General features: G+C 45.8%; 2 protein-coding genes across 5 annotated transcripts in view; one reads left to right on the top strand and one right to left on the bottom strand.

The window, feature by feature from the left end:
* Positions 1-1,381: 1,381 nt before the first annotated feature.
* Positions 1,382-7,312, top strand: SBDS (SBDS ribosome maturation factor). Its single transcript, XM_081173253.1, has 5 exons — positions 1,382-1,598; positions 2,563-2,692; positions 3,255-3,455; positions 4,595-4,759; positions 5,603-7,312. The coding sequence occupies exons 1-5, from the start codon at positions 1,471-1,473 to the stop codon at positions 5,729-5,731; spliced, it is 753 nt and encodes a 250-aa protein (XP_081029379.1). The 5' UTR covers positions 1,382-1,470; the 3' UTR covers positions 5,732-7,312.
* The window catches only part of LOC308574772 (merlin-like), a 32,639-nt gene continuing 27,438 nt past the window's right edge, over positions 6,418-11,618 (bottom strand). For 3 of the 4 annotated variants that reach the window (XM_081172991.1, XM_081172990.1, XM_081172993.1), the window contains 2 exons: positions 11,202-11,361; positions 6,418-9,309 (listed from right to left, as the gene is read on the bottom strand). In XM_081172991.1, coding sequence (XP_081029117.1) covers positions 8,860-9,309; positions 11,202-11,361 — 610 coding nt within the window. In that variant the 3' untranslated portion in view covers positions 6,418-8,859. The remainder of the gene's footprint in view (positions 9,310-11,201; positions 11,362-11,618) is intronic. The other variant, XM_081172992.1, reaches the window with a different exon arrangement.

Here is an 11,618-nt window from a genome sequence, read left to right as displayed (position 1 = left end):
CGCCCCTTATCTTTCCCCTCCACGTATGTTAAAAGATTTCGATTGCGGACCGCGGGCAGGAAAGTTTGCCTCTCCCCCGCCCGACCTTTAAGTCCCATTGAACTCAGAAGGGGGTTACTTTGGAGTAAATCGTGTCAAGAATTTGGGCGGCTAATTTTGCAATACCCTTCTCCTCCTCCCCCACCCAATTTTATTATTTACCGTACTGTACTTTATTTACGAATCGCTTCCCAGGAAACAACTCAAAGCGATTTAACAACAATAAAAGCATAAGCTCCCCTGATAGTGTCCCTGACAAGGAATTTATTTTCATTTTTCTGAATGAGAAAGTAAAACACTCAATACTGTACAATTTTCCAGAAGATGTCTTGTTTTAACTAAAGACGGAGCTTGGAGGGAGCAGAGAAATTCCGTGTCACTGTAAAACATGTAAAACAATCACAGCAAAACAACCAGAAGTCTATGATTTCTGGCGGAATCTATGTTCCTGTGTCAGAATTCTGATTATTTCACTCGTGTAAAAAGGCCATTGGGAGGAGGATGAACTTGCTAAATCATGAAACTCAGAAATTAAAATCACATCGAACTTGCTAAGTATGTATGAGGATGAAAAGCTGGTCTTGTTGACATTTTCATATCCACACCTTCTGAATTCCCTCTTCTGCATCAGTATTAAGTGTATTTTATTGTTATTATGTATTATATTTATATCCTCTCTTTTTCTCCAAGGTGCTCATTGTCGACCATGGTTCTCCCCCTCCTCAGTTAATTCCCACAACAACCCTGTGAGGGAGGATAGACTGGGAGGCAGTGAGTCATTGGCCCAAGGTCACCCAGTGAGCTTTATAGCCAAGTGGGGATTTGAACCCTGGTCTCTCGCACATCATTCTGTCAGCACATAACTGATTTCATTGGGGCATGTTATGACCGGGAGTCTCAGCAAAAACAACAACCCTAAATCTGTTAAATTACGGTTTGAACAGATTTATTTTTAATTGTTTTAATTACTTTTAAAGGATTACCTTTTATATGTTTTAACATTGGGTATTTTATCTGTGTTGTTTTACTTTGTGTAAGCCACCTCGAGTCCCGGTTTGTAAAGTTAATAAATGTTTTGGGTTTTTTAAAAGGGGGGAACAAGAAACAACATCAACTAGGCAGTGCCCCCTCTGGTTTCAATGGGCCAGGTAACTCCCAGGTAAACCCATCTAGGAAGGGTGCGCCGGAACAAGTCATCACGGGGTTTGATTTCCCACCCGGACGGAAATCGGAAAGCACCCACACCAGGTGCTCTCGTCTCTCGCGAGCTCCGACGCTACCTTCGCCACAATAAGGCGGAGGAGGAAAAGGCTCGTTCATTGGCCCTGGTTGGCGTCTGTGGGCGGAGCCAGGAGGGGAGAGCGGTTGGTGCGCAGGCGCAGAGCGGCCATTGCTTCTGATAGCAACTGCGGGCTCATCTCCGTCGCCATCATGTCGATCTTCACACCCACCAACCAGATCCGCCTGACTAATGTGGCCGTGGTGCGGGTCAAGAAGGCAGGGAAGCGCTACGAGATCGCCTGCTACCGGAACAAGGTCATGGGCTGGCGGAGCGGCACGTAAGTTGACCGGAAGCGGGGGCGGGGCATGGGCCGAAAACGAAGAGATTGAGATTGACAGATAAACAGCCTCCCAGAGTTGTGTTGACCTAATGGTTAAAACAGAGGGTTTCTGGGCATGCACAGAGTGCAAGGCTAAATTATTGTGCCTACTTACCCACGTAGTTTTTCGATAGTATGTATTGTTATATTGATCGTTTATTACCCACCCTTCAGCTAAGGTTCCAGGGCAGGTAAACAACATTAAAGCTCAATATTAAAAACAGTTTAAAACAACATACAGCTTAGTAATGAAAGTAACAGCAGCCATTGCTGTCGAAGCAAGCCTAATATGCAAATGCCTAATCTCAGTATGGTTAAAACTGGAATTCATATCCGCAAGTGTAGTGGTTGGAGCACTGGACAAGGACCTGGGAGACCAGAGTTCAAATCCCCATTCAGCCATGAAGCTCACTGTGTGGGAGCCAGTCACGGTCTCTCAGCCTAACCCACCTCACAGGGTTATTGTGAGGATAAAAAGGAGAAGGGGAGAACTATGTACATGAGCTCCTTGGAAAAACAGGTGGGATATAAATGTAATAAAGAAATAATAAGATGCAGTGATGATCACCAACTTGGAGGGCTTTAAACGAGGGTTAGACAAATTCACGGAGGATAAGATAGCCAGGGACTACTAGCCACAAAGGCTATGTTTTGCATCCACTGTTGGAGACAGTATGCCTCTGAGAACCAGTTGCTGGGGATCACAAGTGGAGAGAGCACTGCTGTTGCACTCGGGTCCTTTCCATTAGGACATATGATGAGATCAGGATGCTGATCTCATGCCTTTGGCCTCATCCAGCAGAGTTCCTCTTAGGCAGTTTTGTAGTAGTTGCTCTTAGTAAGTTGTTCTTAGTATTTGCATCCAGTCCTCATGTGATTATTCTAGAATGTGCTTTACTAATTGAAAATAAATATTTCTTAGGGAAAAGGACCTTGATGAAGTCCTGCAGACACACACCGTCTTTGTGAATGTCTCCAAGGGCCAAGTGGCAAAGAAGGAAGAGCTGGTCAAAGCCTTTGGTACAGAAGACCAGACAGAAATCTGCAAGATGGTAGGCTCTCAAGGTGTCTGTTGGGAGGCAGACAGCCTCCCCTCTCTTTCTCTTGTTAAAATGCCTGTGGGTCATCCTCTAATGCCACAATGAGTACGCACAGTGGTCAGGCCAAGTTTGATAGTGATGATGTCAAGCAACTTGGTTTGAAGTCAAATTGTGTGGGCAAAGCCATCGTGTTTTGCAAGACCTGGCAATCACATAATTGGCGGCATCAGCAACCCCCTTTTCAGCCAGCCAGTTCCCATCTGTACCTGTACCTGTTCCACATATGGCATCGTATGCGGCAGGTATAGGGCTGAAATGGCCTCATGGACTAAATGGGGAGAACTGGTGGGCCAAATTAGGCCCATAGGCTAGAAGTCCCCCACCACCACCACTACCGTAATACAAACTTGCAATTTCCCCCCCACAAAATTCAAGCTAGCCATTCTTCCAGGGCTTGCTGCCTGGGGTAACCTGTCTAGCTGTACCTGAACATTTCAGAAGACTGGACCAGATTTTTGCATCCTTTGAATCAGAAAAAGGCAGCATCCAAACACAAAGCTTCTCTTGCTTTCAGATTCTGGCCAAGGGAGAGCTGCAAGTGTCAGATAAAGAGCGGCACACGCAGCTGGAGCAGATGTTTCGTGACATTGCAACCATTGTGGCAGAGAAATGTGTGAACCCAGAAACAAAGAGGCCGTACACAGTCATCCTCATTGAAAGAGCTATGAAGGATATTCACTACTCAGTCAAACCTGGAAAAAGCACCAAGCAGCAGGTAAGTGACTCCCACAGGAGACCATCTTATTTCTAGTGGTGTGCCATGCTAAGCTCCTGAATCAGTTTTATTTTTATTTAAGAGTATTTTATTTTAGCCTTTTGGGGGGCAATCCCATAGGAAGTACCCATATTCCTGCTCCAACTTCTCCAGGTAGTTGCCCTGCCTGAAACCCTGGAGAGCCACTGCCAGTCAGTGTAGACCAAAGGTGACCAAAGGTTGAATTTGTATAAAGCAGCTTCTTTTGTTATTAGGAACAATGCAGTGATCTCTCTCTTGCTGCTTCTGAGCTGGGGAAGGAAGCCTACTGGAAGTGATTTACCTTCTACTCTTCCTGGGGGGGCAAACAGTAGTCACAGTTAACGGGGCTTAACTAGAGACAGTGATTAAGTAGTTAAGTTTTGAACTAGGACTCAGGACATCCAGGTTCAGTTCCCTGCTAGGCCAGCCAATCTCTCTGTATCAGGTTTGTTGGGAAAAGGGGCAGAGGAGAGCTGCAGGTGCCAGGTGTGAGTTAGGGCAGCATAAGGATGAGATATTGGACGTGGACCAGGGAACCAGTGCATTTTGTAATTTTATGTATCATGGAATTTTACATATCATAACTTTGCTGATATTTTTATTGATTGCAGTCTAGTAACGATTCATTGTAATTGTTCAGAATGAATTTCTGTTTAATTATTGTTTGCTGATATTTTGAGAGAGAATTTTATTGTGTAAGGTTACATTCTAAATGGATTACTGAATGTTTCTTCACTTGATATAAGTTATTTATTTTAAAGTCATGTTTTTAATTATGGTTTATTGGCTTCAGATCAGATTGCTATAGGATGTGTGATCTTTGCTGTATATTTTGTACACTGGTACCTCTAGTTGCGGACACGATCCATTCCGGGGAGCCGTTCACACCCCAAAAAGTCCGCAACTAGAGCGGCGCTTCTGCGCGTGCAGCGAAACCCGGAAGTATACACTTCTGGGTTCACCGCGTTTGCAAGCTGAAAAGACACAACATGTACCTAATGCAACACGAGGTATGACTGTATTCTGTGTGGCTTGTAAAGTGTGAAGACCTTGCTTTTGAAGTGTCAGAGCCCACTGTCCCTCAGTTGGACAAGTAAGCCTCTTGATTTTCCCCACAGGCCTTGGAGGTAATCAAGCAGCTGAAGGAGACTATGCAGATTGAGCGGGCGCACATGCGTCTCCGCTTTGTCCTCCCCCGGAAAGAGGGGAAGAGGCTGAAAGAGAAGCTGAAGCCCCTGATCAAAGTAATCGAGAGTGAGGATTTTGACGAACAGCTGGAAATTGTAAGTCAAAGAGACATTTTCTGGAGGGGGAGGGGAGGTAAGTGATTCCTCTGGGATCCCTGATCACATGCAAGGAGCCATAGAGATGGGGAGTCACCTTTACAGCCTAGCCATTTGCATGTTGGCTTGTGAGGGGGCCCAGTGGATTCAGTAGGGCCTTCTGCTGGGTAAATCAGTGTAAGATTGCATCCATAGGCCATACCAATCAAGGAACGGTTGTGAAGATTTTTAGCAAATAAATGTTAGAAGAGCCCTGCTGGATCAAGCCTGTGGTGCATCTAGTCCAGCATCCCATTCTCCCAGTGGCCAGCCAGGTGCCTGTGAGATACCAGCAAGCAGGATTTGAGCCCAAGAGCATTTTTCGTCTCCTGCGGTTTCCAGCAACTGGCGTTCAGAAGCATTGCTGCCTCCAGTTGTGGTGGCAGAGCAGAGGCATCACTGGGTGTCATAGTCACTATTGGTGTATTCCCTCACCTGGTGCCTGCCCTTCAGGTGTTGTTGGACTACAATTCCCATCAGCCCCATCTAGTCCGTCATACTGTGTGAAATTCACAGCTGCTAAATGTGGGTGATGGATGGCTAGTGGCTTAGATGACTTGAATTCCCTTTGAAACACATTTGAGGACTCTGCAGGTGGCTGAATGGAAGCACCTGCTCAGAGGCCGCTGCTTGGGCAGAATGGAACAGCCAGAATGGGCCTCTTGCCTTTTTTGTGGGCTTCTTGGAGGCATCTGGCTGGCTGCTGTCAGACACAGGGTGGAGGGCTAGGTGAAGCTACCTGGATCTGACCCAGCCAAGCATTTCTCCATGAGACGCAACCTGATGCAAATGCCAATGTTACAGGTGTGCCTTGTGGATCCAGGCTGCTTCCGGGAGATTGACGAGTTGATCCGGTGTGAGACTAAAGGCAAAGGGACCCTCGAGGTGCTCAGCCTGAAAGATGTGGAAGAAGGGGATGAGCGCCTGGAGTAGCCGCCGACCAATCCCACCCCAACCCCAGCAAGAACTGTATTAAAGGCTCCCTCGCGTTGCCTGTTTGTGGGTTGACCTTTGCTATTTTCCCAATTCTTGTTTGAGCTTTTCTTTGGGTGTTAATCCCACACCAACATTGGTGAGTGGTTGCATTTTAAGGCAACTTGGAGAATAAGAACCTTCTCATTTGACTCGAAAGGTGGGAAGCCCTCCCTAGTCGGGTTGGTTCTGCTGGGACTATTTCCTCGTTCTTTGAGTGCTTAGCTGCAGGGGGTCGAGGGTCCACAAAATGCCAAAACATATTTCCTTAAAGACTGAAGAACTGCAGCAGGCCGCCACTTGTCAGAGAAGAAACTGACCATAGCCACTAAAAATAGATAAATGGAAAAACAAGCATTGGCAGCCCTGATCCTGCCACAGCCTTAGTATGCAGCCCCCCTTCCCAGTTGCCTTTTCGTTGCCTGCTGTGAAGGACAATGACAAGAGAATGTTGAATGTGGTGTGTGTGCCTTGGAAGCAGCTTGTGGGTTGCTGGGCCAGGAGGAAAATCAGTGTGCCCAGCCTTCTGCAGCTGGTTTTGAGTTCCAGCAGCACCACCGTATGCTTTTAGTGGCTGCGGAGTCATTGTTTATGTTGTGGGACCCATCAAAGCACTGACCAGACACAGAAAAGCCAAGCTCCAGAAATAATTGTTCAGATAATTTATATTGGAAAAAAGAAAATTATATTTACAATAACTTAAAATATAGAAATCAGTATTTATTTCATAGATCAGCCTCTTGATCTAGCAAAAGGCCCAGTGGGCTCCAGTGACTCTCTACCCTTCCCTTGAGTTCTTTCCATTCATTGTACCAACTGATGGTTTGGCAAATAGACCACACAGGTGAAGACAATTTAGGTGCCAGGTAGAAATTGCCAGGAGGCCCTTAATTTGGGATTACAGTCAGATTCCCCTCCCCCCCCCCAAAAAAGCATTTCCTGCCTGAGTTCATGTCGTTCTCTAGCACTCTGCAGAGAACGAAGTGCAGACTCTTTGCAGGCACCTCTTTGGGAGCTGCTGCACCTTTAACCTCAGATACTAGACACTAAGAAAGAGAACTTTATAAGGCAAGACATTGTTTTTTCCTTCTAATGTTGCACTGGTGAGATGCCATGAAAGTATGTTTTATGCGTGAAATAGGGAAGAGTCACCCTGATGTCCTCCGTCCCCCATCCCTGTTATGGGTGCTGCTGAATAGGGAACACCTGTGGGCCTCCATATGATGATGCCGTGCTTGTTGGTCCCCGTGAGCCTCAGCCATCATGGCCGAGTAAGGTCAAAGATGCAGAGAGTTGTCCAGCAACCCCTGAAGGGCTGCAGTTTCTCCATCCCTGCCTGCTCTTAAGGAACACAGACACAGCTCCCCAGCTTTTGGAGGGGGGGCAGACGCTGGCTAGAAAGAGAACTGATTCCTCCACGTTGCATTGTTTGTGAGTGCAGAGGGGAGCTTCTGATGAGAGACTTGTGTTATTTTGGCCTTTGCAAAATATAAAATGCAGAATCTTCGCATTGGATACTGACATTAAAATTAGCTTTCTGCTAACTCCTCTTCCTCCGTCTTTTGTTCCAAGCCTCTTCCTTTGTGACTGTTTACAAACCCTAACCCTTGACTGAATGGCTGATACGCAGATTCTAACTAAGCAGTTCCTTCCCTGTGCATGTTTATTCAAGGACAGGTCTTGGTGTGTTTCTATAACCCTAGATGCTTACTCCCAAGTAAACCCCACTGAAAAGAATGGGAGTTACTTCTAAGTGGGCATGCATAGGATCAGCCTTCTCACAATCTGGTCCCCTCTATGATAGGGGCTACAACTCCCATTCCAAGAAAGATTTCTAAAATGTGTTAAAGCCCACATCAGCTTGGGAATGCATATGGCATAGTCGTGTTAAACCGCTTTTAGTTAACTAGGAGATTTCTGCATTTCAAGTTTTGTCCCTTAATTCAAAGCCCTTTGTCATCTTTTAATTTTTTTTAAAATGGCATTAATAATAGCTGCAGAATTCTCTACATTCATCACAATACTTGTGAACATAACCATCCACACAGATTCCTAAATGCACAGGACGTGATTCAGTTAAGTTCTGATTACAGCTCCATTGCTTTTCAGTGGAACACGGAGCTGGTCACAACAAACAGCTTTCAGTTCTTAGAAGGTAAGTCCCACTATGTTCAGTGGGACTTATTTCCAAGTAAGCTTAATTGCTGATTTAGTCGCAACTAACTTTAGCCAAACTGGGCCCATACCTTAATTATTATAGAACTGTGCGTAAGTGTACCTATTGAAATGCCGAGTCACCACTAAATACATGAAGTTTTATTATACCTTCAGGTTGATACCTGAGGTGTGGTGGAGAGCCCTACCCACCTCACCTCTGGTGCCTCCAGTATCACCAGATCTGCTTTTGAAGGCAAGAAACACATCCTGGGAACCAAAGTAGGGCACAGATGTGGCAGGTTTCTACAACAGTCTTTCTAGGATCTGAGAGTAGCCTTTAGGCTTCCTCAAAACAAATGTTGACCAAGCTACAGACAGTTGCCTTAAGGTGCTTCAGATATAGATCACGTCTGTTTTGTGTTGTTGTACCTGAGTGGAGACAGAAAATTCTTATTTCAGCTTGAAAAAGCAGTTCAGGATTTGGAAATGAAAAGACAGAAACATTTTTTGAAAGCCACAGGTAATGTTATGTACACAGAGATAGCCATTAGATGGCTTTAAGGAAGGGATGGATGAGGGATGGAGAATCTGGGGACCTCTGGATGTTGTTGGACTCAAACTCCCATCACTCTTCAGGTGGCATGGCCAGTGTTTAAGAATGAAGGGAGCTGAAGGCCAGCAACATCTACAGCTAGCTTGGGAAGCCTTTGGCCCTCCAGATGTTGCCAAACTACATCTACAAACTACAAGTGTGGCCAGTTGCCAGGGATGATGGGAGTTGTGGTTCAGCAACATCTGCCGTGCTGAAGGTTCCCTACATTTGATCGCATGAAACCAACAAGTTCTCCATCCCTGGATTAGCCAAATCCATAGAGGACGGGCCTATCAATGGCTGTTAACCACAAGAGCTACAGTAACTGGAACCTTCATGTTCAGAGGCGATATACCTGAGTGCTCATGTGCTGGAACCACACAAAAGGATGAGCCATGATCTTCAGGCCTGACACATGAGCACTCAGCAGCACCTGCCCAAAAGCTTTCATTGGAAATAGTGTCACACTCCATGGGAATTTGCACCCTGATTCTATGCACAAGGTTTTGTGTGAGGTCAAAATAGCACATAAGCAGCCCAAGAGAGCAGGTGGCAAAAAAGACACAATTTGAACCAGGAAGTGTAGAAGGTCGCCAAGCTCAGTTACCTTAATGTGCTTCCTTATTCCTGTGCCCACATTACTGGCAGCCAGGGCATCTGTCTCAAAAGAGGGTTTTTCCACTGGCGTTCTGGGCAGAGAGCCGTTGGTCACGTTGAGTGGGCACGGCACAAAAGGCTGCTGCAGGCTGTCCAACAAGTCCACTTCAAAGGGGTTCATCCACAAAGGAGTCTTAGAAAAACAACACACACATTGACCATTAACATCCTGCTAAAATCAGGGTGCATCTATACTGCATCCATTTTGAACCATTTTAGTCTGTTTGATTCTCATGACTCCCTGCTCAAGAATAGACTCCAGGGAACTGTAGTTCTGTGAAGGCACCAAGCACTCAATTTTCTACAAAAGAGATGCTCAGCTCCTTCACAAGCAGGCTCAAACCCTAGAAAGTTTCTGCCAGTCAATGTAGATGCTACAGAGCTGGATGGACCAAGTATCTCACTGTGTATGGCAGCTTCCTGTGTTCAAAGAGTAGGGAAGCAAAAATAGGAACAGTATAAGCTGCCTTATTACTGAGTATAAGACCTTTGGCCCATCTAGCTCTGCATTGTCTACACAGACTGGCAACGGCTCTCCAGGGTTTCAGATAAGTGAATTCCCATCCATACCTAGAGATGATAGGGATTAAACCTGCGATCTTCTGCATGCAAAACTTATGCTCTACCAGTGAGCTATGGACCTGACCCTTTAAAATGACTTCTTCCCTGATGTTCAAGGAGTCCATGGTTAGGTCTCAGCCAGGTCTTGCTAGGGACCAGGTTGGTGTCTTTCCCTAGAATGCCACCCTCAAAAGCACATCAGTGCCACTAAGTGCCACAGAGAAGAGGCTGCAATATTAGTTCTCAGTATAAATGCAGCTGACATTGCTAGATACTTAAAAGGCTCAGGTCAAGGCACTTGGCACAAATTGACAATGAGCATCTTAAGGCAGTATGCAGCAAGGTCTCTGCAGTGCATCCCAGTCACTCTAAAAGCAAAGCTTTTAAAATGGTTAAGAAGAGCAGGGGAAGTGCAGGCGTTTTGGGGCCCAGTGCAAACAAATTCTGGGATTAAGCCCCATAAGCTACCACCAAACTGTCCCTGGGGGCTCACTTAGCAGCAGCTCAAGAAAAATGCAGATAATTGCGCTCACTGTCCCTGCTACATTACCAGCTCAGAGCTGGATTCTACCACCTTCCCAGTGATGCCAGCTGATGGACTGGTGAGCATGGCTTGGGAAGCGGGGCTAACCTTTGTGGGCTAGACCCCTTCATGTGTCAAGATTGGCCACAGACCAAAGGTTTCCCAGCCCTGTGGTAACAAGTTACTGTGCTATATTTTGCATACAATTTAATTATATTTTAAAATTTGTTTTTAATGCTGTAGCCTGCCCTGGGACCTTCGGGTGAAGGGGAGGTAATAAATAATAATAATAATAATAATAATAATAATAATAATAATAATAATAATAATAATAATCTTGCATTTCATTCCTTTATGGTTTTACTGCTTTCTCTCACACACAATCCTATCTCTTAGAGCCATGTGCATAACAGAGAACGACACCTTATAACAGGGGTATCCAATAGGTAGTGATCGATCGCGGGGTGATTGCGATCCAGTGATTGCGATCCCCCAATGGCTCCCCCCATTCCAAAAATATATTTAAAAAGCTCAACAACTTTGGGTCATCCTCCCCTTAAAAAAAGCTCAGCAACTTTGACAGGTAGATCACTGCCAGTTATTTTATAGTGGGAGTAGATCACGGTCTCTTGAAAGTTGGCCACCCCTGCTTTATAAGATGCACAAAGTCCATCTTTGTGTCCACAAGACACAATTTGTTAAGGTGCCGCAAGATTCTTCTTGATTTTGCTGCAACAGGCTACCCCTCTGGAAATTAAGGATGCCTGAGCTGTTCCTGTTTTGCCTGGCATCCTGCTCGCTGCAGGCAGCTCACCACCATCACCATCACCACTGGCAACAGCCAAGCACCAGGCCCAAGAGACCTCTTGTCTGTTCCAGCACAAGCCTTTCCATATACATTAGAGCAATCTGGGAAATAAAACACTTGGCTGCAGTCCAACCTTGCACATCTTCCCCGAAGAACGGCCCAGCGACCCAAGGACTTCACTCCAGTGCGAGAGGAAGCCTGCGTGTCTCTCTTCGACTTTCAGGGCGTGGATTTCGGACTTGAGTTCTTTCAGCCGATCCTCAAACTTCCTGCTCTTATCCAGGTAATCTAATCTGGGTGGTGGTGGAGGGGAACAGACAAACAAAAAGTTTAGGACTGCCTGCATCTGTCTGTTTGGTTGACAATATTCGGTAAGTAAAAGGGGAGGACAAAAGTGTGGAGAAAGTGCACTCCCACTCTTAAAATCATAAAGTTGAAAGGGACCCCAAGGGTAATCTAGTCCAACCCCTGCAATTAATACTAATTGTGTAATAATACAGTTGTACCTCAGCTCCCAAACACCTTGGGAGTCTAACATTCCGGCTCCCGA

The sequence above is a fragment of the Podarcis bocagei genome, assembly GCF_964188305.1.
Source record: "Podarcis bocagei genome assembly, chromosome: 15".
Classification (NCBI taxonomy): Eukaryota; Metazoa; Chordata; class Lepidosauria; order Squamata; family Lacertidae; genus Podarcis; species Podarcis bocagei.
This window is presented reverse-complemented; position numbering and strand designations above follow the sequence as displayed.